The following is a 22,388-nucleotide window of genomic DNA, read 5'->3' as shown; positions in this document are numbered from 1 at the left end:
CCATGTGCAAAGTCCAAGGAGTATTCATAACATAACATAACATAACATAACATAACATAACATAACATAACATAACATAACATTGTTTGCAATAATGCTCTGACTGAGGAAGCAAAGTGTTGCAAGGCGGATTGATTTATAACTCCAGTGACGCAAACCACAGAATGTAAGCAACCCTTAGTCATTTTACAAGCTGGATAAAACATCCAATAAAACGGCCCCTACCCACATTTATTACCATGTGATTTATTAGGTTTACATTCTACCTGAATTATTGCTGAATGGTGTTGCTGTTACTACAAATCACCAATTAACTATAAGAGTCCTGTGATCTTTAATTCTGACTGAATGAACTTTGTCTGTTATAGGTGAATTTACATTAAATGTTGCCAGTTTTAATAATATTCCACAATTATGGTCCTGTGAATGGACTTCCAGTTTGTGGTTAGTTGCAGATTTTGTTGATAGATATCTTTTACTTTGGTACATTTGCATAAAAAACTTGCTTGTGCCATAATAATGACCTCTGACATTAGAATGTTGCACATTTCATCCATTAATACGACCTAAGGTATCTCATTACATTACAGATCACTGTTTTGATCACAAACGGACGTTCAGAGGACCAGATTAATGCTGCAGCCAGAGGAGTAGCTGACAATGGGATTTCTCTCTTTGCAGTGGGTAAGTCTGGAACTTGGTATTGTGAATTCCTACAACATCCCCACTGCAGCGGCCCCTCAGATTTTATCCGAGCTCTACCGGCTTATCTGCAGTGTTTGCAGTTAGAAATTCATGTCCTGTGCATTTGAATTCATTGGATCCAGTGTGGGGATTTGTAAGTGCGTGAGAGTGTCTTGTTTGTAGATTACACTTTGGCTGGTTCATGTGAATCTACACACAAAAACATGCACTAAAAATGCATGTAAGAACAAGTGAGTCATTAATTCAGCTCTGTATCAAACCATGCTCTTCCAGATAGTGTGTGCTGTGTCTGCAGAGCTATTTTAGCCAACGTGTGCCCTCCATGAATGCCCACTGTTGTATACCCCTAAGTTTACTTACACATAATTCACCCTCCCTTCTCTGACTTATTCACCTACACACTTGCATAAGCACACATGCCCACAATTTACTCCTCTCAGCTGGGAACGATGCAATAATTACTGCTCATTAGCTGATGGTTTGCTAATCACAGCCATTTTTCATTAGGCGATTCAGTGTCCCCCATCTGCACCTCTGACACTGAGGCCCGCTCCCTTCATTCATCACTCCTCTAGAGAAGCTGCACTTACAACTTGTCAGAAAAGCCTCCAATATGCCTTTGAAGGATTTGTAGCTTGTGTTACACATCTGTCAAGATATATGTACCTGCATATCTTGTAAAATTATAGCTTTGAATTTTAATCTTTTAACAACTTGCAAAATTGTAATTCTCAAGCTATGGTACTTAAAACATGGTATGGTGTTTTGAATAATAAAAAAAAAAAAAATCAAACACATTAAATGCGGGACTTGAAAAAGGTGACAGTAAGCCTTTAAATATTCTCATGCCTGTCGCAACTACATATGCAGTGGAGGATGTATCTTTGCATGGTTTAAAATAACTTTTTCAAAATGCCACAGCTCCTCCTAGTGGTGCTGGAGGGAAGGTTTTTAGATACACCCCTCGCTTAGGATGCCTATGCACAGATATGAACTGTAATAACTATAATATGTAAGTATAAAAGTAATAAGTGCTAAAAAAGTGTGTGTTTGTGAGATATTTTACACGTATCAAGCTAAGAATCATATGTGGAGCATCATATCGGTTTGTCTTTGGTGTTAGGTGTGAGGGGAGCTGATGCTTCAGAGCTGAAGAGAATTGTGTCAGAGCCACCTGAGGAGCACCTGCTGCTGGACGCTGAATTCTCTCACCTGGAAACTATCCTTCCCAAACTGTCCCGTAGACTGTGTTTTACTGCGTCTGAACCACCGCGTCCTGTAAAAGCTTCTCAGCCTGGTAGGTGAATACACAAACAGAATGAAAGCAAAATGCTTCATTAGACATTAAGGTATCTTCATCTTCGCATCTGTTTTCCTATACACTTTCTGTTTTCTAGTTGAAGAGCGTGTAGTGGGTCCCAGAGACCTGCAGATCAGTGAACTGGCTCACAGTTCACTCAGACTTACATGGACCCAGGCCACAGGTGACGTCACAGGGTATCGGCTCCTGGTCACTCCTCGCAGCTCAAAAGGACTCGTCCTCCACCTTCAGCAGAAACAGGTGAACAACTCTGAAACAGTCAAAATAATGGCCTAAGTCACAACTTTCAAGTTTTTCAAAAAACTGAAAAAAACAAACCAATTACATTAATATATGAATTTTTTTGTTTTTAGAAAAACCTGAAAATGAGGACTTAGGCCGTTATTTTAAGAAGGTTATGATATGTGATAAGTGAAATGTTATACATGAGATACAATGCCAGTTTTGCTGAAATTGAGCAGGACTTCTTCTAACAGTACCAGTACCAGTACCAGTTGGCCATGAAATTACTGCACATGGTAGTAAGGTCCAACAGGTCATCACATCTATATTATAAAAGCCAAGGGGCCTCTGTGTATGTGTGTGCATATGTGTCTTGGGATTCACACAAAATCCAGACGGAGCTGCCTGCTGCAGTTTGTCATACGTATGTATTTTTGGTCAAGGAACAGACTAGCGAAAACTGCAAGTTGATAGGACCAATATTTTGGGAGATATTAGTAATTTTGGAATACAATAGCCTTACAATCATGTTGCTATACCTAAAATGCTTTGGTGGTGACTGCTGGACAAATGCAGTACACCATGCATGAATACACAACAGCATAACAACTACCACATCTAGAACCCATGGATCACCATGGGTCAACGCACTAGTTTAGATGTAATGCAATACATATTGTGGTTCAGTGGACATATATAAAGTTTAAGACACGTATAAGTTAGTAGGAGTAAGGTAAATTCATGCCCACATCCTCTTACTTCTCCAGTGTTGCCATTATTTTCCTTGTTGCTCCCACTGTTTATCGTAAACACACTCATTCGTGTGCTCAGTCATGTGTTCATTGTGCCTCTTTTTCACAGGTCGATCTAAAGGCAGATGTGAACACAGCGGTGGTGACAGGGCTGACTCCTCAGACAGACTACTCCCTCACCGTCTATGCCGTCTACCCCAGCCTCATAGGAGAGTCTGCGACCATCCCCGTCCAGACGAGTGAGTCCTATATGACAGGTCATTGTAGGAGATACTCAAACAAAACCTACATGTCTATGCACATCTCTGTTTCCTTTTAGCCCCTTTACCTCAGGTGTCAAACTTCCGTGTTATTGAGGAGGGTCTGTTCTCGCTGCGCCTCGGGTGGACGCCACCTTTAGGGAAGATAAATGGATTCAAGATTTTCATCCCGAGATGTATGTTAACATAACCCAATGCAGTTTTTGCAACACTACAGCCAAGGACATGTTTTTTTTTTTAATTATAGCGGCGTAGCAGAGTAATACTCATAAAAAGTATATGTTCTTGCACTATTAATTATGATAATATACCTAAAGGACATACACACAATTTAAGAATTGTTGCTTAATTTGTGTAATGAGTCATTTTGTTTCTTTTTTTTAATGTTTTGAACCATGTTGACATCATGTATTTGCTCAGTGAAAGCCATAATCAGATTTGCATGCTTTGCTATACCATATTTAGTACAAGCTTCTTGAAAGGAACATTTCTTTGTTATTAATTGCTTTACATTTATGACTGATGTGCAGCCAACAGACCAGGATTTACTTACGAGCAGCTCCTTCCTGGAGACACTTCTTCTCATGTGATTGACAGCCTGGAGGAGGATAAGAAGTACACTATCAGTATTTACGCTGTGTTCCCTGAGGGACCAAGCGAACCAGTTTCAATAGTCGGCAAGACATGTAAGTTTAAGCTCAGATCAAAGCAGCATAATTTCTTTCTTTCTTTTTTTTTTGGTTATGTTAAAAAAATTAAAATGCAACCAGTGTGTAATACCACTAAATATCCACCATAGGGTGACATTGTCTTGTAAAAAACAAACACAGCTGTATATATGCAGTATTATATGGAAATATTTACGGAAAGCTGAAGCCTGATTTTTTTATTTTTTCTTCTTATACACTGTATTTAAGATACGTTCACATCCCCTCTCATGTTTTATTCTTTATTTTGTGAATTGATCAGTATTCACAACATTATACTCATTGCTCAACACTGACACTAAATTGAAATGTAGAATTTGTGTGCTTTTGGTGTTTTCAACAGTGAAATTGGTGACAGTTCAGCAGTTTTTGGTCCAGAATGCCACCACAGACACTGTCCAGGCCAGGTGGACATCAGTGAGAGGTGCTACTGGATACCGTCTCACATGGGAATCCCCAGGTACCAAGGCTGAAACAAAGAGGACATCCTCTGTGTTTTTATATACAGTCAAATGTGTAATGTTAAACAGTGAATTTGTATTATTTTATGACATTCAATTATTCTGAGCCTTTCTTTTTGTGTTTTTCAGATGGCCACATAGAGAACATAAACCTTGGGGACAACTTTAACTTTTACATGATCCAAGGACTTCGCCCAGGATCTGAGTACACGATCACCATTAACCCCATCTTTGGAGACATTGAGGGACCTGTCACCACCAACAAAATCACCACATGTAACTAGACAGCATAAAAATAAAGAAAAAAAAAAGACAGACAGTATTGATCTAAGCTGATATACATTATATCTTTCTAAAGTAGGTTATTAGAGATAGAGTTAAGGCTTGATTTAAAGGTGTCTCATTGCTGTCTTTATTTCTTTCTGTCAGTGGAAAGCAGCGCAGTACAGACTCTGAAAGTGTCTGCTGTGACCACCAGTACTGCTGTTGTCTCATGGAATAGTGTCCCAGGGGCCACAGGATACAGACTGGCCTGGGGACCCACTCCAGGTCATTTACAATCTCTGTTTTTTTCTTTTTCAGGATTCTACTGTATATTTACACATCGCCATACTTTCATAGTGCGGGCATTTGCTATTGTATTCAGGCATGAACTTCTTTATGATTAGATCTTAGTCACTCATTGACGCAAGAACATTTGGAGTCCTATTGCTTTTACAGCAGACACATTCATTTTGCAAAGGAGTTGTGAGGACTCATTTTGAAGAAATATAAAATAAATGACCTGGCCAAAACATAAATCACACACAGTATTTTGTTTTTCTAAAGCTTTTACTATGGAAGGCATTCAGCATTGCGTCATTTATGCAACATCACAATTACATGTCAGAACATTATTTCCATTCAGAGTTACATTAATTTATCACCAAGATCTTGTGTTGATGATGGGAGAGACTGTGACACTGTGTAAATTCTTCTCCAGCACATGTCAAACATCAGGTCTGGATTCTGTGGAGGCTAATCCATGTGAGAAAATTATTTCTCATGCTCCCTGAACCACTTTCACAATTTGAGCCCAATGAATCCTAGTATTGTCATCTTGGAATGTCCCTGTGCCATCGGAGAACAAAAAAATCCATTAATAGAAAAAATAGATAGCTCACCTCATTTTTTTGTTTGTCAATGCAGCGTTGCTGAATCTAGACCTGACCAACTGAATCAACCCCAGACCATAACACTGCCCCCACAGGCTTGTGTTACAGGCACTAGGCATGATGGGAAATCACTTCATCCACCTCTCTTGTCACTCTGATGCACCATCACTCTGGAACAGGGTCAATCTGGACTCATTAGACCACATGACGTTTTTCCATTGAAACACAGTCCAGTCTTTATCCTCTTTATCCAACTGAAGGTTGTTTAAGAAATATGCAAACATATCTTTTTACTTTCTGGTCCTCCCGTGCTCAGTCAGTCTTTGTGTGTGTGTGTGTGTGTGTGTGTGTGGGGGGGTACTGATTTTAAAATTCAAATGTAAAGCACTTTGTGCTACGTCCTCACTGTATGAAAAGTGCTATACAAATAAAGATTAATTGATTGATTGATTGATTGATAGGTGCAGTAAATATCCAAGGATCTCATTTTCTTTGTTAAAGCCCAGTGGAGAATTTATCTCTGTTTAATGACAGGAAGCCTGATGCACCATAGAGGTCTTACAGGATTGTTCTTTCAATATTATTTTCAGAGTTTATAGGTAGAGACCGTCCGAGGCAGTTGGCCCTGAATGGCAGCACCACAGAGTACCTGCTGAAGAACGTAGCGCATGACACTGAGTATGTCCTGACCCTCTATGTGCTGTTTGGGCCTGTGGTTGGTCCTGGTATCTCTGCTACCTTCAGAACCTGTGAGTACAACTCTTCAGTATGTCTCCTAATCTACCTTTAGCATCATCGAGGACGGTTGCAATAGAACTGGTACTGGAGTCCAAAAATGGCCAAAAATTTGTTTCAGTTTTTTTCTTCCTCTGGGTGGAGTCATCTAATTTAACTGGAAACTATGATGATACGTTGAAATATAATGAGCTACTGGTGCCGTGGTGATACTGTGTAGTGTCAATGTATCAGTGACAAGGTGATGGGCCTTCTTTAACCAACATCTCTCTCACTGTCACTTCTACAGTAGTATGTGTCAGCAGGGCTGACTGGAGCTCAAAGTGTTCACCACACAAGGCCACAGGGATTTTATTTAGACCTTACCAACTCAGTAATTTGGCACAAAAGATATGCATCCTCTGACAAAAAATATATAATTATCACACATTTTACTTCACAATGTGATCTTTACAACCATGAGAGAAAATACTGCATTTTTCACTTTTCTTGAGCTGCTCAATCAGAGCCATAATACATACAGCATGTTACTTGAGGTCATATTTCAGTTCAGTGAATTTACCAGAATAACATGTAGTCATTGTACTTTTCTGCTATTGATATGTAGAATGAGAACATTTGTAGGACAAAAAATTGGTTTAATATCACGATTCCTAGAAATGCAGAAATTATTATAAGTGTTATTATTTTAATTGTTTGTGATGCTGTTAATTTTTTTAAGGAATAGAATGAGGCTAAAATAACAGACTGTCTTAGAAATCTTTTTTTAAGACTTAGGCAGAGGATTTTGTACGTCTGCCATCTGTCACCTCCATTTCCATGGTTTGCAAAAATGTGCAGTGGCAATATTTTATTCTGGCAACTCAATGGCTCATACGATCCTCTGAGCAATCACATTTATGTAATTTCAAGTCAATGGTTTTCTTGCATATTTTATGCCATCAAATACATGTGCAAGGCTAAATACTGGTTATTAATATTCCATCTTCCTGTGTGTCAGCTCCTCTGGGCTATGTGTCCAACTTCAAGGTCACATCCTACACCAGTACATCCATAGATGTGGAGTGGAGTCCAATTGTCGGGGCTACTGAGTACAAACTGTCTTGGAGCACAGGTGATGTACTGAATAGTGATAATAAAGAATAGTGAAATGATTTGTATGTTTATCATGTCTATTCAACAAAGTCTCTGTTAGTGACAGAGAATTCATTAGCCCCTTTCAAACTCTTGTTATTACTTTGTGATGTAAACACTGACAGGAATTCAATAATGAGAGACTAAAAGTGGAACAAAAAGAAAATGAGGTAGATTTTAGTGCATGTTGAATTATCATTAACAGAATAAATAGACTTTGCCACTTAGACCCAAGGAGCATGAATTTATGACTCAGGTTTTTCAGTAGCGGAAAAACTGCCCTGAGCCTAGACAATGGTGGTGATGAGGATGTGATGTTCTTATGAAAGACAGACAGAGCTGAGGTGGTGAAGGGGTGGAGGAAGCTCACAAAGCTACCTCAAAACATATAAAGGTTTGACAGCGCAAAAGTACGTTAGGTTGTGATCAGATGACAACAGACACCAGCTGATTGAGTTTACAGAGGATGGGAAATTGTGTTTGTGATTTAGAAAGCTTGTACAGGAGGGTAGTTTTACTGACTAAACTTCCAAACGTACCTAGTTTGTTCTGGACTGTCGGACCATCCAGTTTCCAAATTTGTAGGTGTGAACATGATCTAGACCAGTGTTTTTCAACCTTGAGGTCAGAACCCCACATGGGGTCGCCTGGAATTTAAATGGGGCCGCCTGAAATTTCTAGTAATTGATAAAAATAAAAAAAATGTACTAATAAAAAATGTATGGTGAGTTGAGAGAGACAATCACAATACATAAAAGACATGACAAACTGTGAAGCTGAAACTGAAGCACTGTGGTACTGTTTATCTTTCAAATGTTCATTGTGGTCAGTTTCAGATGCTGCAGCTCTTTCATAATTCATAGTTCGAGTTATTGTTTGTTCAGCATTAATTGTCAGCCTTGTAAATACAACCTGACCAAGGAAAATAGAATTCTCACTTTGTGCAGTAATCTGCACCTGGCTTTTCTACCTCCGTCCATAATAATATACATTATATAGACTAAATGTTGTCTAAAATTAACATTTATTTGCAACATAGTAAAGCAAACTATTACATGATCACAACAAAATAATTTTACCAAAAAAATGTCTCCGTTTTGAATGTCTGGGGTTGCTAGAAATTTGTGATGTTAAAATGGTGTCACGAGCCAAAAAAGGTTGGGAACCACTGATCTAGACCAAACAGGTGGTCTTTGGGTCCAACCAGAAGAGTCTGGTTGAGTCAAGTCTAGTCTCAGTCTAGGTCAATCTGTGCTATGGTTTGGTGAAAATACTTAAAAGTTTGAAGTTTCAGACCAATCACAGATTATACAAGGCTATCATTGTGAAAAACTAAAGAAGAAGTCAAAGAGAGAAGGAGGTAACATTAGTGTTATGTAGCATTAGCAAAATGTAGCACACATGACATGATGATGACAAATTGTATACAGTGTGGCAGAATGATGATACTTGGTTGGACCACGGTTCAGACTTTCAGGCATGGAAAGAGTGATACCTAAACTCTGGGGCACCGTAAGGGGGGGTAAACATAACAAGTTCATGGGGTCCAGCATTCCCAGGGGGCCAAAGAGCAGTGGAGGGGGCTCAGTGGATATAGGTTAGAAGTTCTGAAAATTTCATGTAATTTCTGGCGTACAACAGAGGCATAGAAGCCAGGAGCCAGACGTCCACAGCATGGTAAGTTTCACTTTTGGTTTACGCCAGTTACGGTCGTTACGGCAGTTACAGAATGCACCCCTACGTATATCCTCACCCCTGGCTCCACCTCACTCTAACAGATACTTTTTTGTATCAAGGGCCCACAACCCACAATTGCTAGCAGTGCCCCAGCCTAAACTTTATATAACACTGTTTTTTCTTTGTGAATCTATCTTCATCCTTATAGAAGACAGCAGCCTTCAGTCCCAGTACCTGGACCACACTGTGCTCTTCCATCATATCAAGGACCTGAATCCACAGTCCACTTACATAATCACCATCCATGCCCTGTATGGTAATGCAGAGGGACCAGAAATCTCCTTATCTCAGCTCACAGGTAGAGAATGAAAGTGAGATTTTCCAGTGTATTTAACTGATCATGACTCATCTTGAGCTCTAAATAGCTCTACCCAGCTGTTCCCTCATTGTAATTACATGAAAAGAGACAGCAGCGCTCCTAATCCTGTGCCCTGGCACCCGCGTGGCATCTTTAATTGGCTGACATATCATGTACTTTGGTCCTCCCGTTTTAACCGCAGTTCCTGATGTTGTCACTTGAAGTATGTGTATGTGTCACTGAGACCAAGTCAGCAGGGCTACTATCATTTTATCACTGTCACTGTTACACCAAGCTCCAAGTTATTACACTGACAAATTGCAGGGTATGTGAATAATGCCACACTGCTCACTTTAAAAACTGTTTTTGGTTTTAAACTAAGTGAGCGGAATTTAACCAAGATGAAAATGATATAATCTAAGATGGTTATATGTTGTTATTTCCCAGCTGCAGTGTCAGAGTCAGAACACATCCAGGCAGTGAAGGACGTGAAGGTTGTGGACATCGGAGTAAACTCCTTCACCCTGTCTTGGAGGAAAACGCCAGGAACATCTGGCTACAAAATCTCCTGGATCCCTTTCCTGGGTAGCGGATCATATACACAATCAGTAATATGGGCTTACAATATCATGCACAAATACAGTATATGTTTGCATTTATGGGTAGACACATACAATATACCTGTGTGAGTGTGTGAGTGTGCAGTGACTTAAACCTGCAGTAGGTACATAGCAGGAAAAAAAAAAGAAATTCCAATACAAACCGTCTCTCTACAGCTTTCTTTCTCTAATGCATACCCTGAATATGGATGAAATGAATGAAATGATTTAAACGAGAGAAAAATTCAACAGGAAAACGTTGCTTACTGAAACTTTATTGTCCTTTAATGAATTTAGTTTATTAATAAACACATATATTCATTTAAGTTTTAATTGAAATAGACACACCTAAATAAATCTACTTATAAATTATCTCTGTCTTCTAAAGATTACTGTGTTCTGCAGCTCTTTAAAGTTTTAACTGTAATTGAGTACTCAGCGCTATGTTTTTTTTTTCACTTCCATTATCTCTTCACGCTGGATTTAATTACTTCCTTCATTAGGAGGTGATGAGAAGTCCCACGTGGTGCCTGCTGCCTCCACCTCATTTACCATTAAAAACCTGCGTGAGAGCTCTGCTTATAAGATCCAGCTGTCATCGATGGTGGGAAACAGGGAGGGAAGCCCAGTCCTGGTCACTGCACGCACCTGTGAGTCCTACCTGCTGTGAACCGTGAGGAGCCGTATAAGACACATGTTTTATACCAGCAGTTCTAAAGGAGTTAAATGTAGGAGAAGCTAGGGGAAGTCACATACCAGAATGCACCTGTGGCTATGAAAACCACCAACAAACTGTTACATCACAGACCTAGGCCGTATCAATCACTGAAATATCTATATTATAGTATTCCTCAAGTTATCGCCAGCAAACAAAAAAGTAGATGGTCAAAATTAATAAAAATAACTAATAATTAGTGCTGTCAAACAATAAAAACTTTTAATCAGATTTATCACAAGGTTGGTATGGATTAATTTCGATTAATCACGATTAAATATCATAAATGCTTTTTTTAATCTATATTAATCGCGTTTCATTTTGCATGAGCAAACAGACTCAAGAAAGAAGGGAATATATATGCACTTCACGTATTTGTCACAAGCTTGATGACGCATTAGCCGAAGTGCTAGCAGAACTTCTGACCATAAGCTTCATGTTAATGTGGTATTTTAAGCTGGAAGTGCTTCAGTGTAAAGAAAACTCCTTCCTGCAGAGTGTGTATAATACTTTGTGTCGGTCTACTATTCCGTCTTGTTTTGTTGTCCTCATATTTCCCATCCAGAGGGCCAACATGCTGTTTAGTGTCTTCCATCTTTATGGGTTGGTTCTGCTGCCTGTCACTACTGGATCAACTGCCCATTTGTGCATGTATAACAATAGCTCTACTTGGACAAACTGCCCAAAATGCATTGCCAGAGACATTCAGAGTCATTCTGTGCTGTATGGGTTAATTGTGTTAAAATGTTTTATCAGATTAATCATGATGATGGATTAATCTACATTAATGCCTTAATTTTGACAGCCCTACTAATAATTATAAGACTTCTGTCTTTATAGTCCTCACATTCCGCACCAGCTGACAGTTTACATCATAGCTGTGCTAGCTTAGCTCTGTTTTTAGACAAAAAACAGCCATAGTAAGACCTCGGTTTTCTGTATAGTTTGTGTTGTCCATAGCTGTACTAATGATCACTTTTATTTGATCCAGCAAGGACAGAACTGTCACACTTTAGTCTGAAACTGAAGATCAACAAAAAACAGGAACATAATAATAACTTTATACCTTCACAAGTTTCATATTTCAACTCAATAAAAGAGACACTGCTGTTTCTTATAAATAAAGTCTGTGGTAAACATGGAGATCACTGTTGGAGGCCATACTTTCTACACACCATATCAAAGTATGTTTTTGTAAATTAAAACTTTGATTAAAAAAAATTGTGTTTATTATAGAGCTAGACTGACTTCCGTGTTTATTTTCAGTGGATCTTCCAAAAGTAAATGGCTTTGCTGCCCTGAATACAACAGACAGCAGCACTATTCTCAACTGGACACGTGTGGCAGGCGTTTCTGGGTATCGTCTCTCCTGGAGACACATCTCAGGTCAGTCCTAAACCACCACTAAGTATTCCTCATCACTTAATGTAATTTTAACATTATACACATGCAATCATCTTGTAATTATTTAGCCTTGAGACTTTAAATCACATTTTGTGCAATCTTTATTGCATTGTGGATTGAGCCTGATCATAAGCACAGCTGTGCGTAGTAGTGACACAAAAAATAACAAAAAAGAAATCATATTTATTTGAACAAAGTCCAAGTACAGTATGACTCTAATAACACTGCCATTTGTTTCATGGTTCAGTAAATATGTGGCAAACATGTTATTGCAGTGAGTATTGAGCCTCACCTTAAGCACCCTTTTGTTAAAAGGGAAAGATTACACAAAACCCAAAGCCAATATCCATGTTTTACAGACTCTCATTTACTTTGGCAGGAAATTACACTAGCTGTTGTACAAATCTCATATGATAAGTTGCACTGTTAATTGTTTTGCTAATCATTTTGAAAAGAACAAACATGGCATTGTTACTTGACTCTTCTGTTTCTCTTTTCAGTTTTAGAGACTAAAACTGAGACACTTGGCCCTGGTTTCTCTTCTTATAAGATTGGTGATCTTTTGTATGGGAGAACCTATATTTTCACCATCAGACCTTTGTATGGAGAAGTAGAAGGCCCTATCAGCACCATCTATCAACGAATATGTAAGACTTTATTACAGTGTATGTAAATGTATTGTACCATATGTAACACATGTATTTTTTTCAATGAAATATATCAATGCATTGTGTTAAATGTTAAAAACTCAGTGTCAATTCACATGTTAGTATCCTTTTCAATGCCATGTCCCATATGTTGCAGTGTAACCATACTGTTTCCCTCCAGTAACCGTTAGAATTTGATTGAGGTGTTTTAATCAGCTCCGCTATGGCTCTGTGGGTCTCAGTGGGACAGGATCCTCCGGTGGTAAAAGCCCAGCCTGTGTCGGCCACAGCAGCCCCTAACTCCCCTCATGTCACAAGAGCCTCACAGACGGCTTCCATCCCCAAAACCTCCATCGCTCACACAACCACCAGGACCACCAAGCACCCCATTGCGGTGCCGCCAACTAAAACCATGACCACAAAAAAACCTCCAGGGCAGGCACGTGTCACTGAAGCCATCACGTCCCACCAACAGACCCCAGTGAATACAGGGACAACAGCTCCACCAAAACCAGGTATGCAAAGATTACCTCTATGCAGATATTAATACAATTTTGGTATATACAATATTTATATCTTGTTGCTCAGACACTTGTGTGAATAGTTTTTACAGAATCCTGTGATAACTTACCGTCATGTGGTGAATTTATGCATTAAACGTTTGCTTTTACATTTTGTGTGTTTCTTCCCAGTGTGTAGTAAGGCCAAAGCAGATGTCGTTTTCTTAGTGGATGAGTCATCCAGTATTGGTGTGAACAACTTTCACAGACTGAAAGATTTCATATTCCGAGTTGTGACTTACTTCCCTGTCATTGGTCCTCAGGGGACACAGGTTAGTCTCTAAAAACTGTCCTTATAATCCTCTGTTTCACCTCCAAATCTTAAACTAATATAGCTTGAGGTGTACAATTTGGTCTCTTTGGCCATTCATTAGTTTAGTGTGGCAGGACAATTACAAACCTGAAGAGACTGGATTGATTTTAAATGATAATAGCTGCCTACAAGGTAACAAACTGCAGTAGTAAATCTCCTGTACAGTCCAAAACCATTAGTGAAGACCTAATGTGCAATTCTTTCGCCAAGTGGGTAAAATCTAATTCAAACACTGGCAGAAAAGGAAAAACACACCATGATGCCACATGGCTTATGTTTTGCTAATTACACAGTGTCAGCCAAAAAAGACGGGCCGGCCCATAAATAAGCAAAAATTCAAATATGTTTTTTATATGATAAGAAAAATGGATTTGTGTAAAATGCTGAATCATAGGTTACAGTGTTATTACTTTCAATGCAAAGCCATGTAAATAGCCAAGATGATGATCTTAACACTCTTCATCAATCTTCTCTCAGATAGCTGTGGTTCATTACAGTGATGAGCCCCGAATTGAATTTCGTTTGAGCGACTACAAGGACAGAAACTCAATGCTTAGGGCGCTCAGAGGACTGCGATATCAAGGAGGCAACACCAAAACAGGTTGGTGAAGCTCAATTTTTTTTTTTTTTTTTTTACAAATCTGTACTGTGTCCCTCTTTGTCACATAGATGATATATAAAATTCCAGCCAATGGTATCACAGTCCAAAATGTGTAACTAAACTTAATTAAGTAGAGGATGAAATAAGAAGATGTTAATAAAATGTTATGACTTAAAATATTAACTTAATCCAGAGTCAGACCTGTACCAGTTTAGTGTAAACCACAGATCAACAAATAGCAGGAACATGGTAGCATAACGTAGTAACTTTATACTCACATAAGCTTCATGCTTAAACTCAAACTCAGTGGTGAATAACAGGAATGCTTCTATTTTTTTAATCTCTCTGTCCTTTTCTTTGAGCTTTTTCCCACCCTTTCTCATTCTCATCTCGTCACATTCTGCTGCTTTAAACCTTTGGGTTTAATTTTCAGTGCACTGGAAAACTGGCACAGTGACTCAACACTCCCTCTAGTGGTCACATTAACTCACAGTGGTGCCCCAGCCTGGTGCTTTGAATAAATTCAATGCTAATTCACAGCAATATAATACATGTGTTAATATGGCCACTAGATGGAGTATTGAGTCCCTGTGTTGATCTGCCAGTGTTTCCCAGAGTAAAACATGCACAAGTTAAATTTTTGAGTCTTTGGTTGTCCTCCAGGAAAAGGCATCAGCTACGTTCTGCAGGAACTGTTCCGAGAGTCTCTGGGGATGCGACAACATGTGCCCCATGTGCTCGTCCTGATCACAGACGGGAGGGCCCAGGACAATGTACTGCCACCTTCTAGAATCGCACGTGCTCTAGGTCAGGCAGGAAAAAGCAAAGATTATTTCCACATTTACTATCACCACTTTACCTGAATGTTTTATATTTGTCTCTGCAGGTGTCAGTGTCGTGGCAGTTGGAGTCGCTAACGCAGACATTGAAGAGCTGAATAAAATCGCAGCTCCAACCACTTACAAGAATATCTTTTACTCTCCAACATTTGATGACTTTCCTTCCATAGAGAGAGAATTTATCAGTAGCATCTGCAGTGATGAAATCCTCTCTGAGTTCAAACAGGAGGATGAGGTGAGATAAAAACTAAATTATATACTGTATGTTCGCTGTTTAGTTATATTTGAAAGAAGAGTTTGCACGTAAAAAATTGTATTCATGTATAGAATTGAACCTTCCTCTTGTGTTAGCTTTCTGTTACCATCTCTTATGTTAACAGGCTTGTTCTGACCCATGTCTTAAATCAGCTGTAAAATACACTAAAAACAATTATCTGTCATCCAATTTGTTTCTCATCTCTAGGTTACCTTGTTAGACTTCCTTTTTCATGAAAATATTGGTTTTAATATTTTTGATGTGAGCTTCTTGGCCTCTTTTTTGTCAGTATACCCCTCGAAATACACTCTGTAAATCACCAACTCTATACTGAATTGACCTCACATGTCTGGACCTGCCCGTCTTTGCTTGTTTTGTTTTTGTGCAGGTAAACTGGATAACAAGGCAAAATGAGAATCCCCAAGAGCTCACATGATTGTTAGAGGAGCTGGGTGTCAGTGTGTTGGCTGGCAGTGCACATATGATTTCAGTTTTGGCTCTAATTATTGTTTTATAATCTTATTTTTATAACTGGGTCAAAACTGGCTCTAACACACAAAGGTGATAATTCAATCAGAGCATTTCATAATTTAGTGGAAAAAAAAAAAAAAAAAAAAAAAAAAAAATATATATATATATATATATATATATATATATATATATATATATATATATATATATATATATATATATATATTACTTTGTTGAAATAGAGGTTCGAAATACATTCCTTTTCTGTTTCAACTTTCAGTCTGCTCAGTTGGACACCCCGACTGAAGACCCAGAGGAGCTGCCTAAGCCTGAAGGACCCTGCTCCTCCCAGTGTGTGAAGGTTGGAATTTCACATGAATAATCCTGCTGTCGTCACCATGTCGTCATCCTCTGCTGTTATCCCCTGATTTCACCGTCAAACCCAAAGTTTCATAGGGTTCAAATTTCAGATATTGTCACTCCTCAATACCGTATAAGCACATACTAAATTATTAAATTAGTGCTTTACTGGCGCTTGTACCTACCTGTGGTGACTGTTCATTGACGGATGAGTTCATTCCTAATTAATCATGTCTGTGTTTGTTTTTTCAGGGTCAGAAAGGGGAAAAGGTGAGTGAACAGACTGAAGCGAGTTAAAAATTCATGCGTCATTTATTTATTAATCATTTATGAATAAAAGTCTTTAATTCATTCTATCAGGGAGATGGTTTTGGTCTCGGAGGTCTGGTATGTTTTTATTTTTTCTTTAGCTAAACATTTCCGTATACTCAGTGAAGTTAAGACTAATATTTTAACCTTAAAAATGGTTCTCTATTTGTGTAGAGATTTAGGCAAAGCCCTGGACAATATGATCCTTTTGCCTCTTCAAAAGGAGAAAAGGGAGAGATGGTAAGAACCAGAATCACCAATTTTTTTCACAAAAGACTCCTTCATGTGTTCTAGATGTGATAACTTTGTCTTCATATGACTGAATATAGTTTCACCATTGCCTAAAACATGTGTTTGGTTTCACATCATGTCTAAAGTGAAACACTCTATTTAACCTTTTTGATACACTACTGATGTACTACCACACAAATATCTGAGGTTTTTGGAAATAAATTATCATTAATACATTATAATACGGTATCTGCACTTAAAATTAGACTAGTTTTAGGACAGACATGTTATGCATGACAATATTTGAATATGGTTTCCAAAATGTATGAAAACAAAGATGCAAGATTTGCATAATGTTTCATGCAAAACAGAAGCAACTGTGAACTTGCTAAGGTGTCTTCATTGTGTGGAAACATAAATCTGTGTTATATGTTACGATGAAAGGTAAAAAGGTGACATCAACAAGTGGTAGATGTGAAAATGTGAGATGTCAGCGTCATTATATGAGATTTAGGCAACACACACACATTGTTGGCTGTTTTCTGATACACATGGACAATTTAATGACAGTAAAAGCTGTGAAAGCTAAAAGCTGTTCTTTCCACAAATAAGTTAAATGTTTAATGTTAAATCTTCTGACCTCATAGTTCCTTTTTCATCCAATCCATTTATCTATTATGTATTTCATTATGGTTTTGTTGCTACCATATCCAATCCCATAACCCAGCAGTGATTGACTCTGGCTTCATGTGAATGCCTCTTATTTTATTTTGTGGGCTGAAGCTAATCTTTTAATTTGACAGGGACCTTCTGGAACAGATGGTGTTCCAGGGTTGCCTGGTCGACCAGGGAGAACTGGACCCCCAGGTTCTGCAGGCCAACGGGTAACTAAATTCAGAAAAAATAAAACCTGATTTTGACCTGGTTAAAATATAATTAATTTGGAGCTAACTCTGAAAATAATCTTGTTTCTATTTTTCCAGGGCCTCCAAGGTATTCCAGGTGACACGGTAAGATCAAAATGACAGATACAGTGCCTGGTTAAAAAAAGCCACACACTAGTATTTTGTTGATGGCCTTTAGCTTTGAGTATGGAATACATTCTCAATGGCACCATTTCAATGTCATGATATTTATTTCTGTCCATAATTTGCATAAACTTTTCATCAAGATCTTATACTGATAATTGGAGACTGTTTAAAGATCTGGACTCTGGACTGTGAAAATGACGTCTCCTGCTCCCTGAACCACTCTTTCACAATGTGAGCCTTATGGACCCTGGTGTTGTCATCTTAGAAAATGTCTGCGTCATCAAGGATGTAAAAATCATCCCCTGATGTTCACACCATTCAGTAAATTCATATTCAGCTAATTTTAATCCATAAATAGCATTTTTGAACCCAGACCTGACCAACTGAACCAACCCCAGGTCATACCACTGCCCCCACAGCCATGTACTGTAGGCACTACTCATAATGAGTAACCACTTCATCTGCCTCTCTTCTCACCCTGATGTGCCCACCACTCTGGAACAGGGTCCACTCATCAGACCACATGACATTTTTCCACTGAAACACAGTCCAATCTTTATGCTCTGTGGCAAATTTAACCCTTTTTCTGGTTAGTCTCACTAAAAAGTGGTTTTCTTTAAGCCACAAGGCTATTCAGTCCCAGTCCCTGTGGTTCTCTTCACATTGGGTGTGTGGAAATGCTCTTATCACTATGAAACATAACTGTGACTTTGACTGCTGACTGTTTCTGATCTGATTTCACTAACCACTTACATGATCACCGTTGATGATCATTCAAGATTTTTTTCAGACCATATTTCTCCCTTGAAGATGATGCTTTAATACTATCTTTTGAAGGTTTAAATATGTGTCAGTCAGCATCTCATTAACTTTTTTGTTTGTTTGATGCAGACCAATACTTTGACCCCTCTGAAATGGAGTTAATTTATAATAATATGTCATCTGAATGGTTGTTTAAGAAATTAAAAGCGGCTCAATACATCAGTTAGGGTTATATGACTTGTTGCCAGATGAAACATACTAATCACTGCAGTTATTATCCAGTGGAAGGATCTGAACTATTTGCATAGATAAATTATGATGGTAAAGTCTTTTTGGGCCAGACAGGGTATTTTAATGCACAAATACCTCATAAAGAGCAATATGTCTACACAGTTGTATATATTTCTTTTTTAACAATTATTATTCATCAACACAGATGATAAAGAGAGAGAAGAGAGGGAAAGCAAATTGATGAGAGTTTTGCATTCCTCGGAGGCAGATCTGTTTTTTTTTTTTTTTTTTTTTAATCTCATCCCTCAGCCTAGTGGTTAAACCACCAGCATACTAACTTTATCACTTTTCATGGCAGGGACTTCCTGGGCCCCCTGGTCAGAAGGGCCAGAGAGGAGAGAGAGTAAGTTTAGTATGCATTTAATTTGCAAAAAAATATATTTGTTAGCACATACAAGCATGTGGGACAGTTTGCTGCCCTTTTCTCACTGGACACTGGTACTTTGAGGATAAAAGTGCAACAAAACTACAAAAGATAGAACACTGACTTTTGTTGCGTTTGTTCATAGGGAGAGCCTGGATATGTTATTGCTGGCACAGATGCTAATTATGTCCCTGGACGCAAAGGAGAGCCAGGATCTTCTGTAAGTTCTCAAACACACCATATGAGAAGGTAAAAAAACATAAAATGTATATAGTGTTCAGCAGATTAAGTCACATACACCTTATGTCACAGGGTCCCCAGGGTTCACCCGGTGTACCAGGAGTTAATGGAGCCCCAGGGCTGCCTGGCCCTCCTGGACCACCAGGACCAGCAGGGATATCTGTCAAGGTAATAGATGCCCCCCCAAAAAACATAGTAGACTGTACAAACTGTGGAAAATCTGACAGCATAATATTGTCAGCATATTAATTTGTCATGTGTAACTAGGCTACATAAAATCAGATTGTTCGTCATTCTTTTTTTTTTTTTTTTGTATCATTGTATGATGCGTCATGGTGCTGATGACCAACCCTTGGTATTCAGAAAATACATTAAAGTAAGTTTATCAGCTGCTAATGGAGACAAATATGGCCTTTTGTTTGTGTTTGTAGGGAGAACCTGGAGAGCCAGGAGCAAAAGTGAGTAAGATGGTTGTTGTATGCCTGGTAGTCTTTTCAAAGTGATCAATAGGATCAAACATCACATATAAATGTGTTTGTATTAACTGTCATGTTGGAGCTGTTGTTGAACCAGCTTCTTCAAAGCATAAATATCAAGCTTCACAATCACAGTTTCCTTGCATAATGAACCCATTTTTAAGCTTTAGAGTCTGTTGTTATTTTTCATTTGTGAAATGTGCTTTGTTTCATTTTCATCTGATAATGCTTTCATTATTTTTGAAAGGGTTTACGTGGGAAGCAGGGCGTGCAAGGAGACAAAGGAGAGCCGGGAAAAGATGTAAGTACATCGCTGAAAAATTATCACAATGACAAAAGACATTGCTTAACACAAACAAGAGTTGCCTTCAGAAAAGAATAATTAGCATAATGTTTTTCCCTCTTCTGCTTTCTTTCTTTCTTTCTTTCTTTCTTTCACTATATGGAAACTAGGGTATTGCAGGTTTGCCTGGTCCTATTGGCATCGATGGGGTACCAGGATTATCAGGACAGAAAGGAGAGAAGGTAAAAACAGTGTCCATCACTAACCAAGTATTCACATTATTGTACTATTCCCTAAAAACAACAGTATGTGAGTATTGGACAGTTATGGACCTAATAGGTGTTCGTTTGCACAGGGCAAGGAAGGAATTGGCATTCAAGGTATTCAAGGTCCACGAGGAGAACCAGGAGAGAAGGTACGCCTCAACGACAAATTAACCACTTAGAGAGACTTTAAAATGTTATTTTATTTAGACTAGAATGCAATGTCTTTTCAGAAATGAAAGTAAAACCTTATTAAAAGAAAGGTCTACAGCAGTGTTTTTATTGAAAAGAAAAATTTTGCACATAGTAGTATGTGCTGGGCAACAATTGAAATTCTTAATCGCAATTAATTTCTGTGATTAATCATAATTAATCGCATAGTTATATGTGGGGGGGGGGGGGGGATTGCCGGCATCAACAGCGTGTATTGCCTTTAAGTGATATTTCAGACTCAAAGTACTCCAGTGATAAAAAATAATTTCACATTGTCAACCCCACCATCTGAAGACATTTGAAATGAAAATGTCCATGTAAAAGACCGGTACTTTTCTCCATGTTTATGTCCCCACCAGTTTATTTCCGGTTGTGAGTGACTGACAGCGGTCTTAAGCCCACCCCAAATGCTGTCATTGGTTGAAACGCATGATGACGCTGATTGGCAAACCAACCCTGATCAACATCCCCCTCTTCCTGTGACCCATGGTTTACCTACGTGTATTCACAGAGCGAGAGCAACGGACTTTCAAAATAATATGTGATGTTCAGTTGTTAAAAGCAAGCAAAGGGGGCCCTCTAGTTGTCAGAATAAATTGCACTAACGTATGTTTTGTCCTTTGGGTGTTCCCGTAGTCAGTTTGGACATAAGAAGGAACTAACAGACATGTTTCTTTCACTCTGTTTGTATGGCCCCAAAATGTTTGCCTGTGAGTATTTAATGTTCAGTTGTTGTAAGAATGAATAGTATAAAATATCTCTGATGTGAACCTGTGTTGCTGGATAAAAAGACGTTGTAAATCTTAAATTAATCTGTAAATGCTAATCGTTAGCGTGTCTATAGATTTTCCCATTCAAGTTAGCATCGAGCTAGCGATCTTTTTCCCATTCATTTAAATATATAATACCATGTAAATGTACTAAGACAATGAACATAACTGAGACATATTTTGTATGTATGTTGCAGTTTTACTGTGAGCCTCAAGTAAAAGATTTGGAGAGAAGTTTTCGGCATCTGGCTTTTCTTGGGAAACCTGTTGTCTATCTGCTGAGCTAATCGCTACACGCACACAAGCAGGGGCAGAATAATATGAGTTAGAATAAAACGGCATTAACGTGAGATTAAAAAAAAAAGTCTTTATTATTTAATGAATGCGTTAACGCAGTAGTAATGCATTAACTTGCCCAGCCCTAAGTAGTATCAATTTCTTGACTAATTCAATTAATGTAGTTAGAATTGAAACTGACTATTGCAGCACAGTCTGCGCAGTGATACCAGTTTTTTCACAATGCTGCCCAAGATAGTACACAGAAACATTGTAAAATTAAGCTCATTGTACTGCTGGGTAGACTTTCCAGTGGAATTGTATTATGCATTATTGGAAAGTCCTATTTGTGGTTTAATTAACATTTTTCCCTTATTTCTTTCAGGGAAACATTGGCTTTTCAGGACCAGTTGGCCTAAAGGTACCCCAAATTGCATAAAAGCTGTTTACTGGATCTGTTTTCATTTGGGACCATTAACACTTTTGTACGATAATACTTTTATTTTTTTTTAAGGGTGAACGAGGAGAACAGGGCATCCAAGGAGTGATTGGACCACGGGTGTGTAATTTATAATCATTATCTCCAGTTCAGAAGATAACACTAAGTTTTTATGTATTTTACCATTAA

General features: G+C 38.4%; 1 protein-coding gene across 5 annotated transcripts in view; it reads left to right on the top strand.

The window, feature by feature from the left end:
* col7a1l (collagen type VII alpha 1-like) overlaps nt 1-22,388 on the top strand; it is a 78,646-nt gene that overhangs the window by 13,401 nt on the left and 42,857 nt on the right. For all 5 annotated transcript variants that reach the window (XM_030150311.1, XM_030150312.1, XM_030150313.1 and 2 more), the window contains exons 5-40: nt 591-684; nt 1,829-2,002; nt 2,103-2,266; nt 3,110-3,239; nt 3,320-3,436; nt 3,791-3,946; nt 4,311-4,427; nt 4,558-4,704; nt 4,858-4,977; nt 6,173-6,331; nt 7,318-7,431; nt 9,337-9,486; nt 9,934-10,071; nt 10,589-10,735; nt 12,067-12,186; nt 12,705-12,851; nt 13,094-13,366; nt 13,544-13,683; nt 14,202-14,325; nt 14,989-15,132; nt 15,212-15,399; nt 16,172-16,252; nt 16,504-16,521; nt 16,612-16,638; nt 16,735-16,800; nt 17,595-17,675; nt 17,775-17,801; nt 19,174-19,218; nt 19,385-19,459; nt 19,552-19,647; nt 19,911-19,937; nt 20,203-20,256; nt 20,409-20,480; nt 20,594-20,653; nt 22,146-22,181; nt 22,275-22,319. In XM_030150311.1, the coding sequence (XP_030006171.1) occupies nt 591-684; nt 1,829-2,002; nt 2,103-2,266; nt 3,110-3,239; nt 3,320-3,436; nt 3,791-3,946; nt 4,311-4,427; nt 4,558-4,704; nt 4,858-4,977; nt 6,173-6,331; nt 7,318-7,431; nt 9,337-9,486; nt 9,934-10,071; nt 10,589-10,735; nt 12,067-12,186; nt 12,705-12,851; nt 13,094-13,366; nt 13,544-13,683; nt 14,202-14,325; nt 14,989-15,132; nt 15,212-15,399; nt 16,172-16,252; nt 16,504-16,521; nt 16,612-16,638; nt 16,735-16,800; nt 17,595-17,675; nt 17,775-17,801; nt 19,174-19,218; nt 19,385-19,459; nt 19,552-19,647; nt 19,911-19,937; nt 20,203-20,256; nt 20,409-20,480; nt 20,594-20,653; nt 22,146-22,181; nt 22,275-22,319 (3,873 nt within the window). The remainder of the gene's footprint in view (nt 1-590; nt 685-1,828; nt 2,003-2,102; nt 2,267-3,109; nt 3,240-3,319; nt 3,437-3,790; nt 3,947-4,310; nt 4,428-4,557; nt 4,705-4,857; nt 4,978-6,172; nt 6,332-7,317; nt 7,432-9,336; nt 9,487-9,933; nt 10,072-10,588; nt 10,736-12,066; nt 12,187-12,704; nt 12,852-13,093; nt 13,367-13,543; nt 13,684-14,201; nt 14,326-14,988; nt 15,133-15,211; nt 15,400-16,171; nt 16,253-16,503; nt 16,522-16,611; nt 16,639-16,734; nt 16,801-17,594; nt 17,676-17,774; nt 17,802-19,173; nt 19,219-19,384; nt 19,460-19,551; nt 19,648-19,910; nt 19,938-20,202; nt 20,257-20,408; nt 20,481-20,593; nt 20,654-22,145; nt 22,182-22,274; nt 22,320-22,388) is intronic.

This window comes from Sphaeramia orbicularis, chromosome 12 (assembly GCF_902148855.1).
Source record: "Sphaeramia orbicularis chromosome 12, fSphaOr1.1, whole genome shotgun sequence".
In the NCBI taxonomy this organism is placed as follows: domain Eukaryota; kingdom Metazoa; phylum Chordata; class Actinopteri; order Kurtiformes; family Apogonidae; genus Sphaeramia; species Sphaeramia orbicularis.
Note: the sequence above shows the minus strand (reverse complement) of the source record. Positions and strands in the feature narration are given on the sequence as shown.